Source organism: Babylonia areolata, chromosome 19 (assembly GCF_041734735.1).
Source record: "Babylonia areolata isolate BAREFJ2019XMU chromosome 19, ASM4173473v1, whole genome shotgun sequence".
Taxonomy (NCBI): Eukaryota; Metazoa; Mollusca; class Gastropoda; order Neogastropoda; family Buccinidae; genus Babylonia; species Babylonia areolata.
This window is the reverse complement of record NC_134894.1, coordinates 3,041,154-3,057,311: the sequence shown is the minus strand read 5'-3', so window position 1 is coordinate 3,057,311 and position 16,158 is coordinate 3,041,154. Positions and strand designations below refer to the sequence as shown.

The following is a 16,158-nucleotide window of genomic DNA, read 5'->3' as shown; positions in this document are numbered from 1 at the left end:
ACACACACAGCAAGACTCACACACCTCTGCCTTTGTCTCTGAATAATGTCTCTCCCTCTTTCTCCCCCTATGTCTCCCCCAACTCCTTCCCTCTCTCTCTCCCTCTTTCTCTCTCCCTCTTTCTCTCTCCCTCTGTCTCCCCCAACTCCTTCCCTCTCTCTCTCCCTCTTTCTCTCTCCCTCTTTCTCTCTCTCTCTCTCCCCCTATGTCTCCCCCAACTCCTTCCCTCTCTCTCTCCCTCTTTCTCTCTCCCTCTTTCTCTTTCTCCCCCTATGTCTCCCCCAACTCCTTCCCTCTCTCTCTCCCTCTTTCTCTCCCTCTTTCTCCCCCTATGTCTCCCCCAACTCCTTCCCTCTCTCTCTCCCTCTCTCTCTCCCTCTTTCTCTCTCTCCCCCTATGTCTCCCCCAACTCCTTCCCTCTCTCCCTCCCTCTTTCTCTCCCTCTTTCTCCCCCTATGTCTCCCCCAACTCCTTCCCTCTCTCTCTCCCTCTTTCTCTCTCCCGATCTTCCCTCTTTAACTCTCAAATCTTTGCTTTGACATTTACTTACTTATTTTTTGAATGATGAGTGCAAATCTATTGTCTACTTTATTTTTTCTCAACTGTTCCCCTTCGCCTTTTTTCTTTTTTTCTTCTTTGACACAATGCTCAAAGATTTAAGATAGTCTGAGATAAGAACCAGTGGCAGTAGACTGCTAGAATGAAGTCCAGAACAGTGAGTGACCATTCACACATGCAGCAGAAAATGAAAAAAGCCTGATCAAGATCTTGTACCCCATGTTAGTGTTCATGGCAGCTACACTGAAACATATCCAAAGTGCACACCCTTGAAAACAGCATGGCTGATTAGATGGCAGGGAATGCTCTTGTTTCCATAACCCTGAGATGAACTGAGGAATCTTTACCATGTGCATCTGATCTTCTGCATGCATACAGACACAAAGGGTGGCTCAAGAAATATAGATCTACAGATCTATTAACCTGGGAGATTGGAAAAATATCCACCTGTAACCCATCAGGTGCAGTGACAGTGGTTTGAATCCATGACCTTAAGACTGAAAGTCCAATGCTTTATCCATTTGGCTGTAGCACCTGATGATGATATGGATACTCATATAGTGACAATCCTCGATCAGAGACCATACTTTAAGCGCTTTACAAACTCAGAGTCATTTGCACAAAAGGCACCTATCTGGGTACAGCCAGCCAACTGACAGCTGCCACTGAATGCTCATCATTCATTTCCTGTGTCATTCAATCAGATTTCAGTCACTTTCGCGCGCGCACACACACACACACACACACACACACACACACACACACACACACACACACACACACACACACACACACACACACACACACACACACACACACACACACACGTGAGCGACTGACCACTGCTATTGCATACTAATCATTCATTTCCTGTGTCATTCTATCAGATTTCAGTTACATGCATACACACACACACACACATACACACACACATACACACACACATACACACACACAGACTTGTAACATTTCCATGTGTATGACCATTTCTGTTTATTCACCCCGCCATCCACCCTAAGAAGCACAGGATGCTCACCACACAGACATTGGCACTGGCAGCCAGGACCCCCATGCCCACAAAGTCTCCATGGTACACGTCCGACAGGGTGCGAAGGCTCTTTGTGTCCCCCACTTTCATCAGCATGACAGAGCCCTGAAAATTACAACATAATTATGTCAGTCTGTTGACTATATCATAGTTGTCATCAATATATTCTATCACCAAATCATTATAGGTTTGTGTGTGTGTGTGTGTGTGTGTGTGTGTGTGTGTGTGTGTGAGCATTCTCACATATAAAATAAAATTAAATATTATACTAAACAAAACGTGTCCAAATGCACACAAAGCAGACACATACATCCACATATACACCTACCCTCCTCTCACCGCCAGCCCCCTCTCTCCAACACACACACACACACACACACACACACACAACACACACACACACAAATGTACACATAATCATAATCACACACACACAATCCCACACCCACACCCACACACATGGAAAATGACACCACCACCACCCTTCTCATACACAAAAACACACAATCACACACACACACACACAATGACACAAACACAGACATCCAGACACAAACAGCCCCCCCCCCCACCCCCCTACACCCACACCCACACTGACCAGAGAGGAGCCCAAGGCCACAGACAGGTAGTTGAAGGAGAAGGTGAGGGAGGTGATGGGGGCGTCCAGGTTACAGGTACTGGTCACCTGCACTTCATCGCCGCTCACGTCAAACACCCGCAGCACTCCGTCCTGTCATCATCATCATCGTCATCACTGTCATCATCATCACCCTCACTTCATCGCCACTCACGTCAAACACCCTCAGCACTCCATCCTGTAATCATCAACATTGTCATCACTGTCATCATCATCACCCTCACTTCATCATCACTCACGTCAAACACCCTCAGCACTCCATCCTGTAATCATCAACATCGTCATCACTGTCATCATCATCACCATCACTTCATCATCACTCACGTCAAACACCTCAGCATTCCATCCTGTAATCATCAACATCGTCATCACTGTCATCATCATCACCATCACTTCATCATCACTCACGTCAAACACCTCAGCATTCCATCCTGTAATCATCAACATCGTCATCACTGTCATCATCATCACCCTCACTTCATCGCCACTCACGTCAAACACTGTGGACCCTGTTGTGAATGTGCATCATAGTGGAAGCCCTTCTTCCCTTTCATAACCTCTCTACCTGTAAACAATGTCCAAACTTCAAACAGTGGCAAAGTGGTCAGCACTGCTGGCTGATGGGAGACCAGGTTTGAGCCCTTTTAGAGTTGGTTGTTTTGTTTTGTTTTTTGTCTGTGGCCTGCTCCTACCCACAGTTGAGTGTGCTATACACTCAAATGGGAAGACTGGGACCACACAGCCGAGGTTCATCCACCTGACGAATGCATCTTTGGGGGTGTTGCTCAAATTTCCTGACCATCACTTCAGGTGTCTCTTTCTCTCAGGCCTAGCTGACACCAGAATATATGATGAGAGTACAGCATTGTCAAGCAGTCCCAAAGCAGATCATCACCCCTATCATCATTCATCATCATAAAAAAATTAAAAAAACATAACATGTTGCAAAATCCTAGGTGCTAAAAAAAGAAAAAGAAAAATTTAACTGTGCAGTCTTACCTCCCCCACCGTGAACAGACCAGTACGGTGCAGCCCCAGACAGTTCAAGGAGCCAGCACCTGGTAACTTCTCTTCCTCATCACCTGCAGGTAACGCATTTTATTTTTGTTTTAATTCAGGCACAAAAACTGGTACCAGGAAAACTCCACACATGTGAATAGTTACATATAATGCAATGTAGTAATTGTGTTTCGTTTCAAGGAAAACCTTTTTTTCCACAATACTAATCCATAGCAATACTTGAGTCAAATAAAAACTTTTCCCCCCGATACCAGTTATCAGCATAATAATAATAACAATATTACTACTACTGCTACTACAACTACTAACAACAACAATAATAATAAATTATAACAATAATAATGATGTGCATTTACACTGCACTTACCCTCCAGCAAAGTGCGTTCAACAATTTCATGTGATACAGGAATATTAAAAGAATATAAAAAAATACAAACTCGCTAAAAGTACTCTTTTAAAAAAAGTGTAAAATCACTCACAACACAAATGTCTTTCTCATCTCGCCCTCATCCAGCACACACACACACACACACACACACTGACCATCAAACACAACCATCTACCATATGACTTGCTGACAAAACACTGATGATACTATTTAACATATTGAAGGCTTTCTAAGCATATAGGTGAATGGACCAGCAAGGCAGGAAATATGAATGGAAGCAACAACAGAGAGAAAAGGAAAAGTCTAGAAACAATGACAGCACGACAAAAAGAAGACATTTCTCACAAAGAACTTCCTGAAGAGGGGGATGCAGTTTACAGAGAGAGAAGAGAGAGACTCTGGAATGCACTGAGGGATCACTGTGTATGCCCTGAATCAAGCTTTGTGGACACAGACATCAGTTCAGTTACTCAATGAGGCACACAGTATACGGACAAATCCATATACACGACACCACAACTGCTAAGCAGATGCCTGACCAGCAGCGTAACCCAACATGATCAGTCAGGCACTGAGAAAAAAACAAAACAAAACAAAGGATAATTCACCATATTAATGAATAAATAAGATAAATGAATAGATAAATAAATAAATTTTAAAATAAAATAAAAATAAGTAAGTAAATAGATAAAGAATTTTTTTAATGATGTAAAAAAGAATAACAATGACAACATACACACACACACACACACACACACATTCACACACACACTCACACACACACACACATTCACACACACACACTCACAAACACACACACACACACACACACACACACACACACACTCACACACACACACACTCACACACACACACACACACACACACACACACACACACACACATTCACACACACATACACACGCACAGCCATCAGTACGGACCTGTGGGCGGCATGTCGGTGTCACGACGTGACATACTGCTCATCACCCTGCTGCTGAAGCTGTCAGAGGTGGACGGGTAGTAGATCACGCCCGCCTTGTAGCTCTCCCCGTCAACCTGGGGTACAATGTTGTTGTTGTTTTAATGAAAAATAGAGTTGAAAGAAAGAGGGCTGAGGGGAGAGCATGTGTGTGTGTGTGTGTGTTCATGAATGTGTGTGTGTGTGTGTGTGTGTGTGTGTGTGTGTGTGATTAAATATATCTATTATCTACATATATTTACACACACACATACACACACACACGCATGCACGCACGAGGCAGGCAGGCAAAAAGAGAGAACTTTGAACTAACAAACAGGCTTATTAGCCCTAATGGCATGTGAGCTACTTGTGACAAGAACAAAATTATCATTTTTACTGCTACTATTATCAATAATAATACTGTACTATTGTTATTAACATTATTATTATCATTATTATAAGTATCATTAATAGTAGTAGCATTATTCCAACCTTCAATCTAGTAGTCATGCAATCTTCCTGCTCAGACACTCCATCCACCTGATTTGGGTGTGGACATTGTGCAAGTTATAAAAAAAATATTTAAAAAAAAATATATATATATATAAAGGTAGCCTTCTTTTCTTCAGACCTCTAGTGAAGTGTTCCCTGGGGATCATCCAGACCAGCACAGCTTTAGCCCATCATTTACCCCTTCCTATCATTATTATAGAATAGAATAGAATATGTCTTTATTACCAAGTGTACCAGGGTCACAAGGAATATCATCATCATAATCATCATCAACATCTCCTCCCAACAGACGCTGACCTTCATCAGGTGGCCTTTGGAGCTGCTGACATACAGGTCCCCTGTGGGAGTCCAGGTCTGAGCGACAGGCGAGGCCCGTACCGTTGTGTCCTGAATCTCACCCAGACGGTCGGCCATCTCGCCCGTCAGCCCCGCAATGGCTGTGCGTGGCACCTTGACAGTGAACTTTGACATGCGGGTGGAGCATCGTGTGCCAGCCATGTCACGCTCTTTCTCGTCTTCAACGAACACTGATTTTTCTTCTGGAGGGAGCTGAACTTTCCTGCAATCACAAGAGATTGTCAAAAATTTAGCCATACCTAAAATATGTAACTTTTTCTGTAAACTACAACACTTCATGTCCGGATTTGTTTTGTTGTTTTGTTCTCAGTCTTCTTACTACAAAACTATCTGTGGCTGATGTAAAGGTATTTCTAATTACAGCTAGCATCATTTACAGTTGTTCTATGCCTGAAATGTGTGTGTATGTTTTCTGATTAGATGAATTGTTCATGTGTTCATAAGTACAAATGTACTTTTTTCTTTCTCTTTCTTCTTCACTTTATCTCTTCTATATCAAACCTTTCAAAATACTATATCAAACTTTTCAAAATAATCAGATTTTACATTCATGAAACTCTTTTTTTTTTTTAATCTTGAAAATGGAAACAAAAAGTGAAAAATTCTTAAAACACAAACAAACTAACCAAGAAAAAGAACAATCACAGAAATGAACAAACAAACACAGTGCCATGTGTGGTGAGAGCACCAGTGCACCTACTGAGGCAAAAGAATGAACTTGTTGTTGCTCTGCTCTGTGTTCCACACGGTGAGAGATGACTTGGTGGTGACGCAGATCTGTCGCCAGTTGGCCGGATTGAAGGCGATGCTGGTCGGTGCCTCGGGAGGCAAGTTGACTGACGTCAGCTTCTCTCCCTTCACATAGTCCCTGGTCCACAGAGGCACACAGCAGAAGCACATTATTCATGACTCTCAATAACAACTTTGGACAAAGAATTATTTTTCATCAAACAGTAATCTGTTCACTGTGGCACAAAAAGCTGTCATCAGAGATTTCCACTGTCATCTGTTTTGTGCTGACTTAGTTTCCCCAAGGTATATCTCTTCTCCTTCAGTTCTTTTTCACCTGTTCTGCACCACCTCTCCTTTGGTCCTCTTCATGCTCCTTTTCTATGAGTTGTTCATCAAAAGGCTACTCTTGGAAAAGCATCTGGTGGTGTTTGAAGGATGACGTCCTATCCAGTGCCATCTTGTTTGCTTGATCTCTGGAATGACATCCAGCATGAAGGTTCTTTTCTCATGCTCTCCAGTGGTGAAAAATCTTTCATAAACTAAAAACAAACTTCAGAAAAGAATCATTCTTCATCCAAAAATGATATTCCCTTTAAACTATTGGTCACTACTCAACTCTAGATAATCATCTTATGATCAGCATTCAGTGCAGCAAACAGTAGATGAGGCAGCTGCAATCATAATGCCGAGCCAAAGCTGGCATACCATTTCAGAGATGAACCTAGAAGGAAAATTCCCTGACACACGGACAACAATGTGCTGACAGCCACAACTCACTGCAGTTTTGTCTAACAGTTAACTATAGAGTTTGGCCAACTCAAGGATTGCAGCAACCCTAAAAATGACTGGCAATACTGGTCAAGGACTGTAAGAAAAACATTGTTTCCCACACTGTACCAGCAGTCTCTTTGTCCCTGCTCTCTGCTCCGTTCCTTGCATGTAATGACCCCTCACAGCACATCCATCCTGAATCTCTGTGTGTAAAGACCCCTCTGTACTGTAGTCTAAAGCTGAACAGAATGAAATGTATTAAAGTCCAACCGGTGTTCTCTGTCAGTCTGTGGATGCAATGAACAAACCTTGTAACACCAACCTTGTTATCATACTCACCACAAGACCAGTTCATATTCTGGCAGCGTGGAAAGACTCAGCAGATAGTTGCTTGCAGAAAACACCAGAGTCTGGAATTGGATCTGGGCACCACCTGGAGTCAGCAAAAATTCATGGGAACATCCTTTATTACTATTAAAGGGTATTTCTGCAGAGCGTGACTATAGAGCACTACGCAGTTAACAATGACAGTAAGACAATTAAAAGATACAAGTATAAAAACTGACAAAAACAACAATGAAACAATGCTCCATAAAACTTAAACACAAAAGCATGCACAAACACACACCAACCGAACACTTGCGAATGTGCACGTGTGCACGTGTGCACACGCATGCACACACACACACACTTAAGAATAATTATTATTTTTGGCGGAACCTAAGTTTTTAGGACTTTACAGAAACATCTGTCTACAGCAATTAAAATGATAACACACACACACACACACACACACATACACACACACACACACACACACACACACATTACAGAAACATCTGTCTACAGCAATTAAAATGATCACACACACACACACACACACACACACACACACACACACACAAACACACTCACACACACACACACAAAACACACACACACATTCCACGAACACACACACACACACACACATACATACATACACACATACACACAACATACACACATTAACTACAGATTTTCTTTTTGTAAAAATTCTAAGCATCTAATTCTAGCATCATCTGACTACTTTAAAGGTAAACAGAAGTTCAAGTACTGATTCAAAATCTTCACAGGTACACACAAAAATTAACTTACCTTCTAAAACAACAGATTCCTCCAAAGCAGGAAAGCTGTAGATGAAAATCTTGGGATTGATGCAGCGCTCAGCAATGGCAAACCTCTTGTTGATCTTATGAGCTGCAAATGGTCCCACTCCTCTCCCACGAAAGGCAAACACTGTCTGTGCGCCATTTTCATTGAGGAACTTCACATTCCTTCCACACTGGTAGCAGATCACATCATTGTCGATGTAGAACAGTTTCTGTCCATTGTATCCTTGACTCCATCTGGTGGTTTAAAAAACAAATATGTAATGGTAATATGATATTCGATAAATCATTGAATAAATAAATAAATAAACAAATAAATGAATAAATTTTAGCATTTTAATATGGTTACTATACATAGCTGCAGATGAAATATGAAAAGATTATCATATCACTAACAAATGATTTGTTTATCATTTTGTTCTGCTGCTTGTCTTTTCCCTCTTTCTCCGCAGAGTAGGGAAGGAGGACTGAGAGAGATAGGTATAGTGTCCACACATGTGAAAAACGTTTTTTGAAAATTTCACTTTTATTTAATCAGCTCTCAAACAAAACCAAATGCTTGAATTCCTTGATTAACAAGCTCTATGGTACTCCCTTAATGTATAGCGTGTATAGAGAAGTTTAAATATACACATTAAAGACCCTGTTATCCATCTCAGACTTTGATGGGTCACAGACACACAAAAGCACTCCATAAAAATATACATCAGTAAATAGCTGTTGGTCAGAATGCAAGAGGAAAAATGCACTGCCTGGGTTCGTATAAATGTATCTTGCATTTAACTACACTGAACAAATATCAATGACCAAATGTATGTCTCAGTAACTTTGTAAGTTACATGAACAGTTTCAAGGTGTCTTTCATTTTATCTTGAGAAATGTAGAGTGTATTCAAATCATAACATCATCAGGTGTTGATGTTACAAGCCAAACCAATCATTAATCTAAAGGGGTACAAATGCTGTATAAATCAACGGGAGGTGGTGGGAAGAATCATGGATATTAATCCCATCACTTTGCACTGAAACTACAACTGCGACCATAATGAATTTCAAACTTCATAACCAGAACTTTGTCAACTCGATGACGGTTAGCTGCATAAACCCAAAGAAAGATATTGGAGGATACCTATCAAGGTTGATTTATATATATATATATTATTCTGCTTCTTCTCCTGTGTAATCTTACTGTTGCTGATCTACTTTTAAAGGGAGGTGAAATCAATAAATAACTGAATCGTTTTGTAGCAACGTCGTCTCCTGGGCGGAAAAGCATCTGCTTGATCTGTCTTCGAATTCTATTACAAAAATACCTGTTGTTATACAAAATAAAAACACTCCTTACGCAAGATCAAGGCTTCCAAACTGATCCATTTTGCACTTGTTTTCCGGAATCAAAAACTGCAAACGTGACACAACTTCAGTTTTCACGATCGAAGACACAACGCTACGCCATATTGTCTATGTTGTTGCTATGATTTCAAATCCCGCGATACATGGCGTGAACGACAAAAATAGAATTCGCACACACATACATTTTCGCTGGATTATGCGTCTTGCATAAAATCTGTTTTGTTGGTATACTTTTGCTGCAGATTAACAAATACAAAGAGATTAATCAATAATAGACAGTTTTACTAAATTGCTGTCTCTTGTTCTCATACTGTCTGGGTTAGTTTTTTCCGAGTCCGATCGCCTTGTGCCCGCGCACTGAAACAGTTCCATCCAGTTCTGAGTTTTAATTCTTTTTCACAGCAAGCATTCGTCTCAGTGTTGGTAGATAGTATCTATGAAGAATTAACATTTTTCCTTGGGGCTCCTGCAATAAACAACATAATAAATAAATCTTAGAATGACAATGGCTCAAATGTACAAGACACTGGTACGCATGAACCTGGCAGCAAAGATCGCAAGCCGTGCATGGTTTGCTCAGAACCAGTTTCAGTTTTATGTTCAAGGAGACGACAGTTTCAGTTTCAGTTTCAGTAGCTCAAGGAGGCGTCACTGCGTTCGGACAAATCCATATACGCTACACCACATCTGCCAAGCAGATGCCTGACCAGCAGCGTAACCCAACGCGCTTGGTCAGGCCTTGAGAAAAAAAAAAGGTGAATAAATAACTTGATAGATACGCTTACATAAATAAATAAGTAAATAAATAAATAATAATTATGATATAAAAAAAAGGTAGTAGTAATGGTAATAATAATAAAATAATAATAATAAAAAAATAAATAAATGAATAAGACAACAATGATGATAAATATTCTGAGCAAATAAATGTAAAACATGAAGACACACATTCACACATACACTGGCACCCACACATGCATAACAGATATGCACCAAACATGCAGTTTCACAGTTATGAAAGCACAGTCAAATACATATAAACGTACATGAGCTGCAACACACACACACACACACACACACACACACACACACACACACATATTACCCTGCACCTCCTCTACCCCCCTCCTCCACATACTCATTTCTGGTCTATGTATCGCAGCTTCCACGGCACACACACACACACACACACACACACACACACACACACACACACACACACACACACAAACGCTTGTACAAGCACACACACACACGCCCATATTTCCCACCCCCAACCCTACACACATATATATATAATATATACGTTCCAGTATCCTGTTGCTCCCACAGTGTAGGCATGCATACACTCACATAAATCATCCTCTACCCCACCTCCTCCCCGCACCCCCACCTCCCCCTCACACCCCGGCCACCCACCCACCCACACACACACACACACACACACACACATGCACATGCACAGAACTCTCCTGACACTTGTGTACACTTACACTCTCACGCATGCATAAACGCACTCAAAAACACAGACCCACACATACAGGCGACAAAGTGTGCGGACTGATACATAAGTGCAAGGGGGCAACAGACAGGACGTTTTTGTATTTGTGTCTGTTTAAATATTCTCTCTTTTATTTATTTATTTTTTCTTCTTTTTTTTTAAACACATCAACTCGTTTCCAAATATCAGTTCATCGCACACTTTATCCATTTTATTCATTAATACATTTTTCTGCGTTCTAAGCCCCCGTAGCTGTGACCGCAAGCTCAGTTTTTTGTCTGTTTTCTACCCTCGAAAGCTTTTTCTGTTCCTGTTTTGCAATATAAATCACGATTAGTTTCAGTGTGTCAAAATTAAATGTGCTGTAAATAGGATTAAAAAATAAATAAATAAAGTACACTTCCATTCATACATCATCACTAAACGGCACAGAAAGAAATTGGTGCAGTGGCCTTTTGACTCACACACACAGAGAGAGCTCGAGAGAGATAGAGAGAGAGAGGGAGAGAGAGCGAGAGAGAGAGTTCTTGTGTTGAGGTTTACTATACAATAAGTGTATATATACAAAAAGAAGATGTGATGATTTATTTCAGACGAGTTTTACATTGGAACTAAACATGGTTGTTGCATCTTAATTTCTTTTACAGTAGTGTGGTAACGGTATCGGTATCGGTAGCTCGATCAAAGAGGCGTCACTGCGTTCGGAAAAATGCGATATAGTACCGTACGTGGCGCTACACCACATCTGCCAAGCAGATGTGCCACGGTGACCAGCAGCGTAACCTAACGCGCTTAGTCAGGCCTTGAGAAAAAAAAAAAACCCTGATAAAATAAAAAAATAAATGAAAATAAAATAAAATGACCGCAATAATGATGATAAATAAGCAAATAAATGTAAAACATGCAGACGGACATTCACACATACACACACTACACACATGCACAACAGCGGATGGTAACAACTCGAACATGCAGTGCACACACACACACGCGCGCGCGCGCGCACGCACACTTACTTAATTGTACAAGCACACACACATACGCCCATATATATCCCCCACTCCCACCCACCCACCACACACACATATATACAAATATATATATGCACACCCACACGTTCCAATCATACTCCGTTGCTCCCACCGGCAGTACAGACATGCATACACACACATCGTACCTCATCCTCCACACACACACACACACACACACACACACACACACACACACACACACACACACACACACACACACACACACACACACGTCTAAAAACACTAAAAGTGAATAGACATGAAACTGAAGATAACACACACACACACACACACACACACACACACACACACACACACACACACACAGCTCTCCTGACACATGTGTACACTTACACACTCGCACACACACACACAAACACACTCAGGAGACACGTACACCCACATGCACGCACATTGAGAGGCTGCCGTGCACTGATGATTGGCCGCAAGAGCGGTGGGAAAAGATCTCTGATCTCTGATGTAGCATGTTGCTCAGTCCAAGAGAGACTCTGGAAAAGCCGAGAGAGACTCTGTTCCGTTTCCAAGAAATCTGCGCAATGTTGGTTTGGAAATTATGCCGGTTCGTTTGATTTGCAAAGCATCGTGCTCTTTCATGTTAGACTTAGACTGTTTCCTCTCTCTACCTTTACTTCATTGAGACGATCAATGGTGTGATGGCCTTGTACCTGTTCTTTTTGGCATTCTTTGACTTTTCTGAGGATTTCCCATTTTCCTTGATGTAGGCCGCTTGTTGTTGCGTTACCAGCAAGTCTGTCAGCTCGCTCATTTTCCTTAACACCTGCATGTCCCGGGCAGTATATATGACCATGTAAGTTTTTGAATCTGAAAGTTGCGCATTGCCTCATGCCACTCTGGACTTCCCATTCCATTTTCAGTTTTCTGTATGAGGTTCATTGAGCCCGTTAGAATCATGGCATGTTGGTTTCCAGGCATATGAATAGATGGCAGCCACAGGAGAGCATGTGTCACAGCTTCAACTTCCATCGTTAAACTGGAGGTTGTGATCGACTTTGTAGGCAGCATTCTCTTCCCTACTTGTTTTTCCATTTTGTTTCGCTGTGAATCCCCAACCGGACTGGCCTGTGATGACCGAGCCATCTGTATATATGATGATGTCCTCTTCTTTACTGTTCTCTTCTATGAGTAGCTTCACTTCCGCATCAGTTTTGCCCTCCCGCCATTCCCCGGCGACAATGTCTTCCTAGAGTGGGTGAAACGGTTGTGTTGAATAGATGATTGAGGTTTTCGGGGTTTTCCTCCCATTCTTTTGTTTCTTTCAGGTCTTGTAGTCGGCATACTAACTGCATTGTCTTCTGCTAGCCCCATCCATGATCTTCCTTGTCCTAGACGGCTGCCTTTTGGTTCCTTGACTGCGTTATGCAGTGGGTTTTGAGGGCTTTCTAATGCTCTGAAGCAGGTCTTAACCTGTTCTAACTTGTTTCTGGCCTGCACTGAAGCAGGTATCACAGGTTTCCGTAGGTGTGTCTTTTGTTGTTCCAAGGATCAGCCTCATAGCTTCATTTTGAACTCTTTCTAATTTTACGAGGCTGCTTTGAGACGATGTTGTTAGCCCAAGTCCGAAGTCAGTCACACCGAGAACGAGTGATTGATATAGCAGGAAGAGGTGGCATTAGTGTGGATGTGTTGAGAGTCGATCCTGTGCATGTTGTGATTGTTTTCCTCTTCTCCATGTCAGTCACACAACGTGTGTTAACTCTCTCCATACGAACGGCGAAAGAGACGACGTTAACAGCGTTTCACCCCAATTACCATCATCAAAATATTGCAAGAGGAAGGCTCTTATACTGAAGAGGTGAATGTTGACAAAGAATACCACAATTCTTACGACGGAAGCTAAAAGTTGGGTCATTCTGACACCCACTGGACATCCGAGGTGGCTGTGTAGAGGAGAAGAGAGGACTGGCCGTACTGAGCGAGTTAAACCAATATACTGTACCTGTTAAGACTGGAGACACAGCCCGGTCATTTCCAACATTTTTCAGTTTCCAAATGATGCTTAAAAAAGAAAATCACGGTTGCATTCCGGCAGGCCACTTTTATTGCTGACTTTAAAAAAAGAAGAAGAAAAAGCAATAAAATTTATGTCAACTATATTTCACGTTTAAATTCCTCACAAGAAAGAAAACGTTCATTTTTTCAAGCAAAAAGTATGCTATGTACTCTTTTATTGACCACTAATTCAAATTAAAAAACAGCATTCCCTGTCTGTATTCTTTGGTCATAAAACAGATAGGAATTTAGCAGAATTCATACAAATTAATCAACTTAATTAATTTATAGAACAAAATCCTTCTATGCAGGAAATACCTTGATCACGGATCTGTCTAAAAGATTTAGAGAAGAAAAATGTTACTTCCGGTCCAGTTATTGAAAATCCTTCAGCATTGGAAAACTAGCCATAGCAATATTTGTTTTCTTTTATGATCAGTTTTCCCAACGTTCCATATCCAAGTGATCTATTGAAGCTTCGAGGGCTAGGGTTTTCCATTCTGGCATGCACGCACACACACACACACGCGCGCGCGCGCACAAACACACCACATTGTATGTCATTTTGTGCCCCACTGTTCTGTATAATATATATATATATATATCTCTGTATAAATGTGTGTATGTGTGTGCGTGCACTTTTCTCTTCACATAAATATAACCTTCCGAGACGAGAGAAATGTTTGTAAGAGAAGATAAAAATGACCACTTATTCTATAAATAAAAGTATATTGTGCATTGCAAGAAAAAATGTATTTTCACTATCATGCTCGAATGTACGCACATGTGTATGTGTCTGCATGAATGCCGTGTTTGTGTGCGTATTTGTCTGCACACTACAAGCAAATGTGTGTATGCATGGACGCACTTGCAATTTCTTGAGCTGATTTTTTCTCTCTTAATTCTCTACCTCTTTTAGATTTACCCATAAACAGCTTGAGCGACTGAAACAAAGGCTTTTGAAGATGCAGAGAGACGAACACACACACCCACAGAGGCAGAGGTGGCTTCCACGCCACCATGATCAAAGATTGAGATAAGGGAAGTCATAAACAGGCTTGTTAATTATGTGGTCTCTCTCTCACACACACACACAGGCAGAGGCGGCTTCGACGCCACCATGATCAAAGACTGAAGTAAGGGAAGTCATAACAGGCCTGTTACGTAGTGGACAGCACTCACTTTGTTAACTTCACCTCTGAACTTCAGCAGAATACACATACACAGACATACAAATGCGTGTGTGTGTGCCTGCACACACGTTTGCTGCACTGCCAGCACATGGGGCACGGGAACACTGACATAGCGGCTGCTTGGCCTCAGCTGTGGGGCGATTGGTTCGGTCCATATAAGCAGTGGTTGTCACTTTATCAGTTACCAGGATTTGTGTCACGTTTAGCCCCGAAAGCAGAGTATGGCTGCCTACATGGCGGGATAAAAACGGTCATACACGTAAAAGCCCACTCATGTACATACATATGAGTGAACATGGGAGTTGCAATCCACGAACGAAGAAGAAGTAGCGATGTATTTGATCAGTGGATTCAGATGGTGTTTTCCCAATTTGCCTGTTTCCGCTAATATGAAATGGTGATCCGAAGGATCATAATTGTATCCATATGCACACCTATTTTTTCCTGCTGGTGACATGTACATATTATATTTCAACACTCATCCATGCCAGTACGGAGAGAGAGAGAGAGAGAGAGAGAGAGAGAGAGAGAGTGCATGGGGTGCAAGTGTTAAGAGAAAGGGATGCTGAACAGCCGAAATAGGAATGGCGGATTGGCAACACAGGCCAATGTGTGTGTGTGTGTTTGTGTGTGTATGTGTGTGTGTGCATGGGAGCACGTGTTTGAGAAAGCAGGAGGCTGAACAAGTGAAACTGGAATGGCCGACAGGTGACACAGGACAAACAGTCAAACTTTCAATAGGATTTTAAGTTGGCCAGACCGTTAAAAAGCAGGCAAATTTGGAAGTAAAATCCAATCTCCATTGAGACGAATGCCACCGACACTGCTCAGAGGAGTGCTTAGGTCTCATGAGGAGGGGGAACACCAATGGCCACTTTTTATCCGGCTGAATGTGAGACTGAAAGCTTTTG

At 41.8% G+C, this 16,158-nt stretch overlaps 1 protein-coding gene across 1 annotated transcript in view; it reads right to left on the bottom strand.

Annotated features, from left to right (window-relative positions):
* Nucleotides 1-9,641, bottom strand: part of LOC143293380 (cilia- and flagella-associated protein 43-like) — a 70,848-nt gene extending 61,207 nt beyond the window's left edge. Inside the window, exons 1-9 of the mRNA XM_076604190.1 lie at nucleotides 9,484-9,641; nucleotides 8,126-8,376; nucleotides 7,328-7,421; nucleotides 6,186-6,353; nucleotides 5,426-5,687; nucleotides 4,596-4,710; nucleotides 3,243-3,325; nucleotides 2,205-2,336; nucleotides 1,595-1,711 (exon numbers count right to left, since the gene is read on the bottom strand). Of these exons, the coding sequence (XP_076460305.1) occupies nucleotides 1,595-1,711; nucleotides 2,205-2,336; nucleotides 3,243-3,325; nucleotides 4,596-4,710; nucleotides 5,426-5,687; nucleotides 6,186-6,353; nucleotides 7,328-7,421; nucleotides 8,126-8,376; nucleotides 9,484-9,512 (1,251 nt within the window). The 5' untranslated portion in view covers nucleotides 9,513-9,641. The remainder of the gene's footprint in view (nucleotides 1-1,594; nucleotides 1,712-2,204; nucleotides 2,337-3,242; nucleotides 3,326-4,595; nucleotides 4,711-5,425; nucleotides 5,688-6,185; nucleotides 6,354-7,327; nucleotides 7,422-8,125; nucleotides 8,377-9,483) is intronic.
* Between the last annotated feature and the right edge of the window lie 6,517 nt (nucleotides 9,642-16,158).